Source organism: Phoca vitulina, unplaced genomic scaffold (genome assembly GCF_004348235.1).
Source record: "Phoca vitulina isolate PV1807 unplaced genomic scaffold, GSC_HSeal_1.0 scaffold20, whole genome shotgun sequence".
Classification (NCBI taxonomy): Eukaryota; Metazoa; Chordata; class Mammalia; order Carnivora; family Phocidae; genus Phoca; species Phoca vitulina.
Genome location: NW_022589723.1, coordinates 3,521,374 through 3,536,698, shown reverse-complemented (window position 1 = coordinate 3,536,698; position 15,325 = coordinate 3,521,374). Strand labels below are relative to the sequence as shown.

Sequence of the window (15,325 nt, the reverse complement as noted above, 5' to 3'; positions counted from 1 at the left end):
AGTGACAAGGATAGTTCCAGTTAGAACATCAGATGAAAAAACACATCAGTGAGAAAACCACAGGGTGTGTTTGGAAAACACTGGGTCTTGAGTTGGATCACAGAGTATGTGTAGGGGGAAGGTCATAAAAGCATGGTTGTAAAAGACTGGAATTAAATTAGGTAGAGTCTTAATTCACTTTTTGAAAATGGGGATCCATTTCTGTTTTTGCATAAAAAAGTGATACAATATGGCCAGAACTATAAAAACTGGTGGGGCCTCGGGTGTGGGATGGACTGGAGGGGGAGTGATGGATGAGAGGTGGGGAGACTGGCTGGGAAGCAAAAAGAATACTCCAGGTGAGTTACCTTAAGGTCTGGATAAGTGGGGCATAGGGATGAAAAACAGGGAAGAAACACGAGAAACAATCTAGCTGAAGGATAGAGAGAAGCCAAAGAGGAGCACGAGCTTCATGCCTGAATGACCAAAACGATAATGTCCTCAGCAGAAACAGAAGTTTGAGGAGGGGGATGGGAGATGATTCATCGCAGATACACTGAGAAGGGTTAGATGAGGAAGGGAGAAGACAAGATGGTAGACTTCATCAGTGCTTCGCTTGTCTTCTGGAGGGAATTATAGGCCTTTGGAAAACAAGGCCCTGGAACCTTTACTTTTCTTCCCGTGGTGCCTAGGAAAAACCCTGCTCGCGTGGACAGCTGTGCAGGAGTCCTGACAACAGTTTCCTGAGACTTTTCCCCTTCATATTGATTGCTAGATTTCCCAACACCTTACAACAGTACCTCTTTCTTTGCAAAGTTAGGACTCCTTGTTCTCAATTTAATGAGAAGGAATAAAACAGAAATTTCTGCTCAGGTGGATTCCCACCGAAATTTTTATTTCTCACTGCAAATGTAATCGAAGCAGAGAGGATGGATTTCAAATTCCATTTCTTCAACTTGTTCACAGATGAACACTACTGATAAGGTATTGGGTATTACTGCCTCTTAATTTCCTAAATTTTGGTCTGCAGCCCAGAACTAATTTCAAATACAACCAATTACTGAATGGATATAGATTTCACAGAGACCCTCACAATCTGGTCAGAAGGCACCCAGACAACCGGGGGTCTCTCTAAAACTGCGTTATATAGCAGATTAAGAGGCAGTAGATTGAGAGGCAATGAATAATGCTTCTCTTTACAAGAGTCAACTAAACTTTCTTGGCTTCAGCGTTCCCATCTGTAAACCAAGGAGGCTGGAGAGCTCTCAAATTCTATGTTGGACTTGAAATCCATCCATCCATCCATCATCCAATTTCTGAATGCCAACAACGTGTAAGAGTTGAAACCCCATTAGTGTAGTTTTCCACATAATTCCATTTCTTACCTGATCATAGTAACGCAGGTAATATTTCACGACATAGTCAACCAGATTAATCCCATTATCCTAGGTTTAAAAGAGAAGCTTAAATGAAAATCATTCACATGAGACTGCCATATTCTATAGTTGAGTACTGAAATCTCAGTTTGTGACCCTAATACTTTTCATTTGTGATACCTGGTCCTGATTCTGTTTGTGACTGGCAAGATTTTCCTCTCTCCTCCTTGTCCCATCATTTTTTTTTTTTTTTAAATGGCATCTATACAAAGAAATGATACTCCGCTATTCTTTGTGGGGGGAGAAAAGCCGAACAGATAATCTATGAGACCTCTGAGGTAATGGCTAAAACAAACAAACAAATACACACACTGTCTCATTATTTTCTGGCAGAAAGCCAAAACAGGAGGGAGTGGGGGAGTGCCAAAGGGAACCAGGGACTAGAACAGAAAACCATCCCTCCCTTCCCACCTTTCAAAAAAATGTGTGTTCTTAATGGCGTGAAAAACAATCAGGACAGCTTAAAAGGAACGCCATGCCACTTTATGACCCTAGGAGGCCAGGGGCAAGCAGGCCCTCCCACAAGGCAGCCTTTGTGTCTTGTTCACATGGGTCTAATTCTAATTTGCCTGTGTGTTTCCCCTCCCTTCACTCCCCCTGCTCCCCGTGGGATGCCTAGATATGGGCTGGTTGTTTCCAAAGAGGGAGCTCTGCAGGGGTGTGGAGCCAAATGATAATCAGGCTCAGAGAGTGTGACAGTAGACCCCCAGCCCAATTGTTGTGGGCAAAAGAATAATTCAAATACTCAGCTCAACTGGTGATTCAACATTGCGCCCTACTCATGAATGAGTAAATTACAAGTAGTCAACACTAAATTCAAACAGACTCCCAAGCCTTGTGCTCTGACTGATACTGCGTGCTATTTTCTTCCCTCATTACAGTTCAACATCCAACTGTGTTCTTTTAGAGCAAACCAATATTGGGGATTTTGTCATCTCAGTAAGATCAAACATGAGAAACCTATCTTTATTCAAAAGTCAAAAGAAAGCAAAGAAAAAATGTATTGTTAGAGGGAGAAAGGAGATGAATGGAGCAAGCAAGAATTTTTTAATTAAAGGTATAGAAGGAATACAATGGCAAATCATGGAAACTAGTTATGAAAAATAAATACCCGACTTTTGACGTCCTTGAGTTTGGGCAGAATTTCTAAGCTATATCCATCTGCTTGTCCCCGAGTCCTATTTCCTCCATTCATATAATTTCCAAAAGCCAGAATGAGAGCTAAAATATCCTTCACGCTCTTCATGTGCAGCAAGCCCTGTGATGGCAAACACCAATTATTACGGAGCTGAACTTCAAAGGCACCTATATTCATTCAACAACAAATATTTACCAAGTACCCATCAGGCTGTTTGGTGGCATGGTGCCAACTGGATTGGCAGCTGGTGAAATGGAAAATACACTTTATTAAGATGTAAGAGTCTTAAAAAAATACATTAATCAGACATCATTTTCTATCCTTTCAATGAATTATGAACTGTGCATGTCTTAATACTGTGGATTAAATATTAGTATTTATATTTTTACTTCAGCCAGTTTTATTTTTTAAATATTAACTTAAAAATATTTGTGAGTTGCAAAAAGAGTTGCTATAGTCAGACTTTACATTTGGTGACTTCTAAGCAGAAAGGTTTTGTCTACTATCATTTGAGGATCTGTTTTTGGACAATGTATCTATATAAACAGTACAGTTAAATGTAGGATAGCTTTAAGAGCAAGTTCTATTCTATTCTTCTTTATCCCTGGGTATACTCCTCAGAGGTGAACTACAATAATGTATTTCTTTTTTTTTTAAAGATTTTATTTATTTATTTGAAAGAGAGAGACACAGCGAGAGAGGGAACACAAGCAGGGGGAGTGGGAGAGGGAGAAGCAGGCTTCCCGCCAAGCAGGGAGCCCAATGCGGGGCTCGATCCCAGGACCCTGAGATCATGACCTGAGCCGAAGGCAGATGCTTAATGACTGAGCCACCCAGGCGCCTCTATAATAATGTATTTCAGGGCCACAGGCTATGTTTATTAAGTATTAGCTGATATGTCTATTACCTTAAAAAATTTCAATCTGCTTAGGGTTTTCTTCACATCCTTATCCCATTTATTTTCCCTTTTTTTCCCTCAAAGTGCAAATTTTTAAAATTGATACTTCCTCTCCTCCCCTCCCCCTTCTCTAGGGTCTTAGTTGACTTTATTTTCTTTTATCTTAGGGTAAAGAAGGAAAGGCAAATGCAGCTCTAGGCCAACCTCTCTTCCTGCCCTTTAGGATGTTATTAGAGGGTGTAGATTATACCTGGGAAGTATTTATACTTTCTTTATTGAAATCTTTTATATTTTGGAAGGTAAAGAATCATGCCTTCAGGTAAGAACTAAATACTACAGTATGTGTGGAGAGGATTATCATGTTCTTAAAGACATGATGTCATTGTGAGAAAAAACAAGTATTAGAATTGGTGTGGTAAAGCCAACAAAAATGTATTTGCCCGCCACCCATTATCACAATCATTTATTTCACTTATCAAGTCTCCAGAATCTTTATTTCACTATGTAGACACATTTCAGATGATCAGGTGCATGGGTCTAACGCAAAATCTCTTGCAACCCAGTCAGTCGAGTAGCAGACAAACTACACTAGTTAGGTTGGTTTTAAGTGGCCAGTATGTACATTAGAAGGTATCTGGAATATCTAAGAAGACATCTATAGAAGTGTCATTTTTTCCTCCTTCTCCCCATCAGTCTGCATCTGACTTTCTCTCTCTCTCCCTCACTCACCTGCACGCACACACATACTCACACTTAGAATAATCATCACAGCTATACTTAAAAAAACACACAATCTTAAGTCCAAAAGTTTTTTACAAAGGGACTCCAGTTGATTCTCCCACTCCCTACTTGCTCCTTTACCCTCACTAAGGCAAAACTAGCCTCTTTTTTTTTTTTAATTTTTTTATTGTTATGTTAATCCCCATACATTACATCATTAGTTTTAGATATAGTGTTCCATGATTCATTGTTTGTGCATAACACCCAGTGCTCCATGCAGAACGTGCCCTCCTCAATACCCATCACCAGGCTAACCCATCCTCCCAACCCCCTCCCCTCTAGAACCCTCAGTTTGTTTTTCAGAGTCCATCGTCTCTCATGGTTCTTCTCCCCCTCCGATTTCCCCCCCTTCATTCTTCCCCTCCTGCTACATTCTTCTTCTTCTTTTTTTCTTTCTTAACATATATTGCATTATTTGGCAAAACTAGCCTCTTAAATTAGACAGCAAACATACCTTAGAAGCTCTTGTGACGATCTCTACCTTTCGGTGCAAGGAGGAGATACTCTCCGAAAAGACAGATCTGAAGATTATGCACTGGGCCCGTTCAGCAAAATTCGGGATCTGGGCTAACTCATGTAAAAATCTGCAGAAATGAATAATGAATCATCTAGCTTCATATACAATCACAAAGAAAAAAAAAAGACAGCTGAAAAAGATCCACCATGACAGCATTCCTTACTTGGCGATATCAATTCAACAATTATAAAATGTATCCAACAGGCACACTTAAGGAACTCCAAGGGTCTGTGTTCTATTATTGACAACAAAGCCATTTTTATTTCTCTTATTATTTTCATGGGTTTCTATGATGGTATATAAATGTATGGTGTATAAGTTACTTTAGGAACAGAAAGTTAATGCAATTATACTGAACCTCAACGAGTTATCTCCTGCTATGCAAATAGGAGATTAAACCCAAATAAAAGCACTACCTTTAGCGTATGAAAATAAATACATAATGAACTCCCTTTATCATGCAGCATTCTCTAAGGGTCTATTTCACATAGGCAGTCAAGTGAAGGCTGGAAGCAAATGTCTGCAGAGATATGACAAAATATTTCTTCCTGAAGGGAGACGACTACTATTTCTTGCTCACTGAATTAGATAATAGTCTATAGAGATCCTCTTCTACAGATATTTGTTTACTTTTCCACATCAGCTTACCTAGGAAGACAGAGTTCACAGCTCAGCGTGTGGAACAAAGCAGGCACTCATTAAGTGGACATCAATCTTAAAAACTATGGTAAAACAGATTTTTAAAGCTAAAGGTGAGTACTAACCTACACACAGAAGCTCACTGTCTGAGCAACTGGGCACTGGTGCCCTTTGCAAAATTAAGTTGGAAGAGCTATATACTCTCCAGGCCAACCACCAGAAGAGGGGGCATAAACTAAAATGGGCAGAAAGAGTTGGGCATGAATTTAGAGAAGGAGAGAATCCACTAACAGCTATTAAATTCATTTTGGGGCTGAAATGATGAATACCAGATATTTCTGAAAGTCTCGGTCAACGCATAACATCATTACTTTGACATTTTGCAATCTCTCACCAAGAATGCTTTTCCATAGGAGCAAAGCTGAACCCTTCTTTCCATACCCAAAGAAGTCTCCTTAGCTTATACTCTGTGCCTCTTTTACTTTGTTTTAAGGGAGACTTGGGTTTTAATAAGATTCTAATTTCCAGCTTTAAAAAAAAAAAAAAAAAGATTATCCTATATCCAGGTCATAATCTTTTTTCTTCTCTTTCCTCTTCCCTTTTTTTTTTTTAAAGTAAACTCTACGCCCAATGTGGGGCTTGAACTCAGGAACCTGAGATCAAGAGTCGCCTGCTCTACTGACTGAGCCAGCCAGGTCCTCCCTTCTTCTTCTTTTTTTTTCCATGACACTGAGATGAAGCAAGGAATGCCCACAAAAGTAAACATACCTTTGTTTTGAAGTTCTGTAACTCTGATTATTATGAAAACCATGTGATGGGATATAAAAGTGGAAACCCATAGGAATTCTGAGTTAAGATGAGGTTGTGTCCTCAATCTAGGCTACAAAAAGCATGTGTTTGGCCTAATAAAACCCGCTAGAGCCTCACCTCCCCTCACCACCATCCCAAGGCAGAATGCAAAGAGTTGAGGGCCATCCTTGGAGGGAGTGGCTTTCAGACAGCCCGGGCCCAAGCAGATGATACCTCTATGGGAAATGGCATTCTCAGTCTGGCACTGGGCTGCAAGAAAGCTGATGAGGTGAGAGATGGGACCACCCTCTCCATGCTATGATTTATAGGACTGGACATCACAGGGATCTTAGGAAATCACAATGTTGAAACTATAAATGATTCATATTTTCCAGTATGTAAAACATGCTTATAGTCAACTAACTTGGAGCCGATGGCAAGTAAGTTGCCAGGAAATCGGACTCTGGCTAAAATCAAACAAATGCTGCACTATGCAGGAGGTCAAGGGCAAAGGTGAAATGCACTCGGGCTTGAAGCCCCAACCTCTGTATACCTCACCCTCCAGCAACTGAGCCTGAGCACATCGCCTCACCGGGACAACACGGCAGTCCTCTTTCCTGTCAGTGATAGCCTAGCATCTTTGGGAAGCCGTCGCCATGACGATTCTCAAACTTTGAAAATGCTCCCTTATTCAGGTCATCCCGTAGAGAAAGCAGGAATCATAAATTTATCTGTTAATTACCTGCCACCATTATTCTGTGTCCTGGCAATCAGTCTTCAAAAATAATGCTAGAAAGACATTAACCCTAAGGGAAAAGGGGAACACTTCCAGTAACAGAAACCCACTCTTCATTTCACTGGGTCAGCCACTCCCAGGGCATGGAGCAGGAGGTGGCAAATTATAGCCCACGGGCCAAATTCACTTCCTCACTCGTTTCTGGATGGCCCACCAACCAAGAATGGTTTTTATATTTTTAAGTGGGTGAAAAAGAATCAATAGAAAGATAACATTTTATGACGTCTACACAAATAACATTCAAATTTCAGTGTCCCTAAATAAAATTCCACTGATACACAGTCATGCCCATTTGTTTACATGTTGTCTATGGTTTACGTACTTCCAACAAAGCCTAAAATACTCTATGATCTTTTACGTGAAAGGTATATGAACTCTAGGCTGAGAGATCATTGCTCAGTGTAGCATAGCCAGCACTACCCGAATGCTGGATATGCCCTATTGTCCCTGTTAAGGACTGAATGTTTATGTTCCCCCAAAATTTGTATGTTGAAGTCCTAACTGCCAATGTGATGGTTTAAGGAGGCAGGGCCTTTGGGAGGCAATTAAGTCATGAGCGTTGAGCCCTTATGAGTGAAGTTAGTGCTCTTAGGAGAAGAGACATAAGAGCTTGCATCCTTCTCTTTGCTTTCTGTCATGTGAGGATAGCAAGGAAAGTTGGCAGTCTGCCTAGAAGAGGGTTCTCACCAAGACCAAACCATAACGGCACCCCAATCTCAGACTTCCAATCTCCAGAACTATGAGAGATAAATTTCTGTTGTTTCTAAGTCACCCTGCTTAGGGTACTTTGTTATAGCAGCCCAAGCTAACTCAGACAGTCTTCAAATACTCCCCTGGGATATTTGTCGGTGTCTAAATATCCCAGGATGAGTCACTTCATGTTCAGTCATTAGCACCTTAGTGGGAATTAATTTATTACTAGGAAGCATGACTTGGGAGTGGACCACAGGACTGGTCAGGGGCAGGAACTGGTAGGGAGGGTAGCTCAAACTGATGGGCCAGAAAGGCAGCAGAACCCCCTTTGCGCTGATTCACGAGATTCCTAGCCTTCGTGAACTTGGGGCAGGGCGGGGGTGGGGTAGAGAGTGGTTCCTGGCCTCTGTTCCATGTGAGAACAATTCATCTAAGGTTCCCAAAATTATCACGAAGGCTTGCCAATAACTGAGTAAACCTAGAAATCCCCCACCCAGTCATTTTGTCCAGGCAATCCAAGGGGAGTGGGGCATTCTAGTGGACCCAAGGGCAAGCCATGAAAGTTTCAATACAAGCCACGGAAACTTAGATGTCTCTAGGGCTCACTTGTTGCCCTAAACCTGACTTCTTAATTTCTGCTGTGTTTTCTAACCCCTGCCTCATGTCCAGACTGAGGGGAGTGGCCTGAATTGGACATGAATGAAGCATTCAAGGTGGCGACAGGCAAAGGATCCCTCTCTTCACTCTGGACCCATTCCACATCCTCAGTCCTGGGCCATGAAAATGTAGTTGGGGTCCAGGGGCTACAGAGTCCCATACGCTTATCTGTGGTGTGCAGACCCCAAGAGCCCAGGCAAGGCAAGAGCCACTCCATTCATCATCAGAGGTCTAGGTTTTCAAAGGCCATGGCTCAACAGCCCAAACCATAGAGCAAACAACTCTAGATGGTGAATAGAGAGAAAAATGAGCAGATGCGAAAAGGATGAAAAGGTCACCTGTCAACTGGGCAGAGCAGGTGGAGGGATTTGGGGGAAAGCCGGCACGTTCAGGCTACGTTTACTGGATACAACATTTAGGAAAATCAATTTGAATTCTGTGAGTCTGCCATCGTCTTTTTAACTGCATCAGCAGAACCTTAAACAGAGCAATGCCTTCTTTCTTCCTCAGTTACCCTTTTGGCTAGAATGTTTAGTCTAGGAGGAATTAACAAGCTGCTAGAACGAGAAAGGGGAATCATGAGGGGTGGGGAGAGGGGTTCAGACATATTAGATCCAGCAGTACAAATCCCCGGGCTGCCTTTCCCGGCAGCCAGATCATTCATCTGCGTGCAGGAGGTCACGGGGATGATGGTGCTATGACTTAGCTCACTGCACAGTTTAGGCGCGATTACTCAGAGCGGGGAGGCAGGGGGACAGAGATGGCGCTTGTCCTTTTGGCCTAACGGAGAAGTGTTCAAGCGTCCTTACTGCTCAGGTTTATCCAGCAACTTCAATTCTTCTTCTTTGGATGTCTCGTAATACTTCCTTATTTTAACCAGTTCATCCTCTTGTGCTCTCTGGGTTGAGACAGGAAATCAAACAAAGCACACAAAAAATGAACAATAAGCATCTGTCTAAAGCACTGTGTCTCCAAGTGTGGTCTCTGAACCAGCAGCATTGGCATCACCCACCTGTTTCTAGTTAGAAATGCAAATGATTGGCTCTATCCCGGTCATAAGAAGCTGGGGGGGCGGGGCAACAAGCCCTCCAGGCGATTCTGACGCATGCTAACATTGGAGAACCACTGGCTAAAGCAAACGGTCATACCAAGGGACTGTAGGGGGACCCAGAAGTCAGGACATTGGATTGCTACCTTTGAAGCCCCCGTCTCTTCCCATGTAAGCAGGTTATCAATCCACTGTCCTTAGCATTTGTTTCCTGACCCTTAGAACAGCTCCTCTAACTTATGTATGCTCCTGACTTTTGCATTTCTAGTCTCCACCTTCTCTTTTTCTGAATTTGGTAAACACTCATCTGCACTGCTTCTTTTGGCATTTAGTTACATCATTTTCTCAATGTATCCAGCTAATGAGTACGGCCCCCGTGCACAGACCTGAGCTCACCGGAACAACAAAAAGCACCTAGAAGGCACTCTGCCTTTTACAAAGTCCTTCAATATCAATTATTGTATCTTTGTATTTCAGATGATCCTACCAAGGCTCATACCGAGTACTGGATAAAGGGCCTGACTCAGAATCTCTTTCTCCCATCACACCACGCTGCCCTCCAGGTACTCCACAAATGTACTGTTAGCTCCCCATGGCCTGGTATTTGTGTACCTTCCTGTCTATTAACAAAAGCTTTACTGATGGAACATGAGAAGTTCCCACCCAGTTGTACTAAACAGCTCCTGATATATATAAAGAATGTGAAAATGTGTAGGGAAGTAGCAATCCCACAAGGTTGGATTATTGCACTCTGGAAATTTTCTATAAGGGACTTAAGGTCCCAGGAGATGTAGCATTGAAATGAATCATTTTTTTTTTTTTTTTAACTTGCTGACTGGAGAATACTCCAGGCAGCTCCCAGGGAAATACTGCTACTTCAATAAAGAGAATCTGGTTCACTCTGTTTTCAAATCCTAACAGTCAATGAATCAGAAATGTTAACAACCATGGGAATTCTAACTCTCCTGTGTCATCCTCTCAAGAGAGCCTGCCAATTCTGCTGGTTATTCCACATATAACCCAAATTTAAAGACCACCTATGTGTACAGTGCTGTGTATTTTCAAAATATATTGCTACTGCTGCCTATATTGATTTCTGTTTAGTACAAAAATCAGATAGAGCCCTTTATAATCCCCGTTGTACTGATGATCAAACAGGCTTAAGGAATTTAACTGGTCCAAAGTTACTCAGCAGTCAACAGTATAGTGGGACCTCAAATCTAAAATTATCTGACTCTAAATCCAAAGCACACACCTACCATCTTATACTACTTCCCACATTCAGTGTCATGAGCTCATCTGATCTGAAAGTAATCATCCAAGCTGGTATTAGTATTCCCATTCCCGAGGAAGCACTGGTGTACACCAACAGTAAGCTGGTAGTTTAGCTTCACTCACTCTGACAGTAAGCCGCAGGGCTGGGTTCCATGGCCTAGAAAGGGTCTCTACCTTGAACCACCCTCCCACGCAGGCGTGCAAAGAGATCTGCTAACCCAAATACCACAGTGGGGTCAGAACCCAGTGCTTTCCTCACATTTGCTCTCATTTGAGTGTATGTTTATAGAAACTATACCTTAATCTCTCCCATGCTATATCAAAATCCTCACGGCCAAAGAACGTGAATGGCTTAACGATTTGGGGGTGGGGCAGAAGGAGTCACATATAACCATCCTTTAGACCTTAACATTTTTTTAATTAGTGAAGATATAAAAATCTGAAAACTCTGCCTCTGTATGTCTTTGATACTTACATTTTCATATAAGGCTGCCAGAGTCTCCAGATCAACCACAGAGTCATCCACATTGAAAATGGCTGCCAAGCACCCAAAAGGAGAGAGGGAAAAAAAAGATAAGAGGTTTGATTAGACTCCCCTACACTAATGAGCTACCCACAGTCCACGTCCAGCTTCCAGGCAATGTAACACTGCACTTCTTTACACAAGTTGTATCTTTCAGCCTGTTCTTGCTCCCTTTCCTTTTGCGCCAGGGGGCCTCCGATGAAAGAAACCAAAATGGTTCCTATCACTGGCCTGAGCCTTGGCCCTGCCTGGTTTAATTCCTCAAGTTCTGTGTCCTTTCTGCAGTTTAATTTAGGCTCCACAGGAGAAGTGTTTGTGCTTTAAAACTAAATCAGTTTGTAGGTTTGAAGCACAATTTTAAATCTTTCTTCCCGGCTGGTAATTGAAGAGATTTAGTACCTAATGTACCAGAACTGACTCTTGCCCATTACCAGGAAGAGAGAAAAAAAGACAATGTTGGCAAATTAAATGAATTCAGGCATGTGATTTTAGGCACCTTTCCATGGCCACTGCAAACATCTTGTTTGGATTAAAAAGACAAGAAAAAGCAATAATTGCATCAATGGCAAATTAAGATTATGGAAACCTCCCATGAGTTAGTCTTAAGGCAAGTTCTCATTCCCATGGTTTTATTAGGATTCTACTTGCTGTTCTGTATCTTTAAGTCATTTAGCTGTTCACTAATATGATTATGATTTCACCTAGGGAGATTCCTTCCCATATATACTGGGATACAAACATTGAGATTGTAAAGCCTTAATGGATTTGGCAATCAAAGTGTTTGAAATAGGCAGCTCCACATCTTTAAATAATTATTCAAAACTAATAAGGTTTGTTCTCTCAACCCCACCTCCCTTCTCTGACTTTACATTGTGAAATTAACCAGCACGCTAGTAAATTTTCTCCGTGGCAGGCTAATTAATTTTATTAAACCAACCAGTGATACTTAGAATGCCTTAAAATTTTGCTCGTCAACCATTATTCTGTTCATTGGCATTACACCATGGTTTTGGAGAAGGTAGAGATCAAGGTAAAGGGCAGTTTCCTTTCAAATTGTTTTGCACCTTCTGTAGTCGAATCATAAGAACCCCCTTATACAATTTTAACAAAGTTAATTAACTGAGCTAAGATCATGTAACTTCACAGAACACCGAGAAATGTACTTAAAATTCCTTCACAGGCCACCTTCTCTAACTTAGGGTTAATCAGCAAGCTGTTCTTAGATATAGGAGAGTGGGGAAAGAAGAGGTTAACATGCTAGTGACAAAGTCAGCTCAGATTCCACTGAGACAAAGGGAAATCACACTTCTAAAAAGTCCAATCTGAGACCACAAAAGAAAAATGGAGCTCGAGGAAAGAATGAAAGAATTTACCCTCCGAGGATGGTTATTTTGTATGTGGAGATCATATGAATTCACAAATTTATTAGAAAGACCATGAACTTCCATATGTCTGGTGCTTTTAAAAAAAATAGCCAGGAACCATGCCTCATTTATGTCAAGTCCAATATTCTCCTACAAAAACTGGCCAACAGGAATGCAATAAGAAAAGGTAAAGTTCTACAAACAGTTCCTCAGACAAGTCCTGTCCTAAACTAATCCTACGTTGTAGGTACTCTATCTGAACTGCAAGCTTAGATGTAACCGAGTTATCTTAACCAACAAGAAAGAGAATGACCTGTGGGCTGTTTTTCTCATGAGTAAATATTTGGTTTTTAAAAGTTAATCAGTCTGGGTCCCAGATACATGGTTTGACAGGTAGTGTGGTCAGCCAATTCTTCTCCAGTGTGCTAGGCAGCAGCAAGGAAACATCTAGAGGATGGGACTGGAGAACAAACATGGGGCTCTGGAGACACTGATTCATTCATTCACCCAGCCCTGAAATAAATATTTGCTGAATGTGTATTAAGTAGTAGAAACTGTTCTAAAATGCTGTGATTATATAAATCAAAAGTGTGTGAGAAGTTCAAAACACTTAATCTCATGAAATTTATACTCTAGCCAAGGGGACAGAAAATAAACAAGTAAATGATTTCAGATAACAATATACTGCGAAGAAAGTAAAGAAATGAGCAGCATTAGATAGGATGGGTGATGAAGGCTTCTTTGAGGAGGCAACATTTAAGCTAAGAGCTGAAGAGGTCAGTTCTGTAAATGTCTGGGAGAAGAACTTCCCAGGGAGAGGTAACTGCGCAAGGAAGTTTCTTTTTCTGGTGAAGGAACAAGCTTAAGGTACAGAAAAAGACCAAGACTACTGTCACGGAAGGAACAAAACTTACTCACTATGTGATCCTGGCAGGTTAAAGTGTCCAAGCCTCAGCACATCCATAAAAACATGGGTCTAATATCACGTGCTAAAAATATTAAATGAGGGAATATGTATGCTTGGCATAGCACCTAGACCATGGTATGAACTCAAAATGGTACCAAAGAACGATGACTATTATGATTTCAAATATACACATGGTTAATGTGTTTTAATGCTTGTTAATGCCTTATCTCCTTTAACATCTGGAAAGAATTAGAGAAAACAGTCTACAGAGTAGTTTGTGCTATAAATGAAACTTTCAGAACTCAGGAGTGTTTCAGATAGGAGTCGTTGCTATTAAACCCATTTGGTCCTTCACAAAACCCTGCTTGAAGCACAACCTCAGGAAGCATTATTAATAGTCAAGGTATATACACAAATAGTTGTAATTACAGAAAATAATGCCTCAAATGTCTTAAGAGAAATACAAGGTACCTTTGGGTCCATTCAGAAAGTCAACCTCATCTGCATCTCCAACTTCCATCTTTACTACCAATCTACCATTCATCGTACCAACAACGTTATTTTTCTAAACCACGGGTCTCAACATTTTACTCTGATGTTTACAATACCTCTTATGTCTTTCCTTTAAATAGCAGTTAAAGTCCAAATGCCTTGGCCTGATGTTTAAGCCCATTCCTTTCTGGCCCCAAGCTACACTTCCAATCTCATCTCCTACCACCTGCACTTCTCCCAGATACCTTGTGCTCCAGCCTCTTGGGGCAACATAACCATGACTTCTTCCCTTCCTACGTCTCCTCACCCCCGAAAGGCCTAGGGGATATGTTTCCTGCCCTGGAAGAAACTCCTTGACCTTCAGATTCTTACATCCTCATTCTTTTCCTCTTCCGTGGCCCTGCATTTGTATTTTACACAAGGGAAGAGAGTCTAATAAAGGACCTGTATTACGGTGTGTAGCAGAACAGTTTCCCTCCTCTGTTGGACCGCAGAAGCCCTGTAATCATGGATCATTTCTATGCATCTTGATAACCCCAGAACCCGGCATAGCACCTGGGGTGTGACAGAGATAAAAGTGTGTGGATGGGATAGAGGCTACAGGAATCCCCCCAAACAGAGTCCTTCTGTTGGGTATCAGGAAAAGTTTCTTGATAAAGAGAGCATGGGGTCTTGAAAAAGAAAACAGAAACTTTAAAAAGGGATAGGATTTTGGCAGGTGAAAATGTCTTATGAGAGGTGTATCGGAATTAGGGTCATTTGCTCAGACCCATTAGTCCCTGGTTAAAAAAAAAAAAAAATCAAGGTTTAGTTGGTCGAGTTGCGTTATCACGCCCTCATCCACACACCCAGTAGAGAAACACTGCTTGCCCTGAATAGTCCATACTAAAAACTGATTAAGTTTCACAAGTAAATTTTCTCATTTTCAAAGAAAGAATAAGGAGGGGTGCCTGGGTGGCTCAGATGGTTAGGCATCTGCCTTCGGCTCAGGTCATGATCCCAGGGTCCTGGGATCGAGCCCCGCATCGGGCTCCCTGCTTGGCAGGGAGCCTGCTTCTCCCTCTCCCTCTGCTGTTCCCCCTGCTTGTGCTCTCTCTCTCTCTCTGTCAAATAAATAAATAAAATCTTAAAAAAAAAAACACCTGAGGTTTTGCATCTAGATTTGGAGGAAGAGCTTTGCGCCACCCCCAGAAATGGGCAGAGGGCCTTAAGAGCTGGATAGGCCTGTTGATCTTACACCAAGGACCTGGAGGGAGGAACAGGAGAGAGGAAAACTACTCGTGAAGGAAGAACTAGATAGACTAATTTAGGGTCAATGCCAAGTATTCCACTGAGGTTTTCCCTCTTCCATGTAAAGATCTTAAAAACACAAGTAAAAAAGGAAAATAAAATTC

At 41.6% G+C, this 15,325-nt stretch overlaps 1 protein-coding gene across 5 annotated transcripts in view; it reads right to left on the bottom strand.

Annotated features, from left to right (window-relative positions):
* FMN1 (formin 1) overlaps nucleotides 1-15,325 on the bottom strand; it is a 418,828-nt gene that overhangs the window by 125,080 nt on the left and 278,423 nt on the right. For all 5 annotated transcript variants that reach the window (XM_032417337.1, XM_032417336.1, XM_032417339.1 and 2 more), the window contains 5 exons: nucleotides 11,121-11,182; nucleotides 9,132-9,220; nucleotides 4,686-4,815; nucleotides 2,527-2,673; nucleotides 1,365-1,424 (listed from right to left, as the gene is read on the bottom strand). In XM_032417337.1, coding sequence (XP_032273228.1) covers nucleotides 1,365-1,424; nucleotides 2,527-2,673; nucleotides 4,686-4,815; nucleotides 9,132-9,220; nucleotides 11,121-11,182 — 488 coding nt within the window. The remainder of the gene's footprint in view (nucleotides 1-1,364; nucleotides 1,425-2,526; nucleotides 2,674-4,685; nucleotides 4,816-9,131; nucleotides 9,221-11,120; nucleotides 11,183-15,325) is intronic.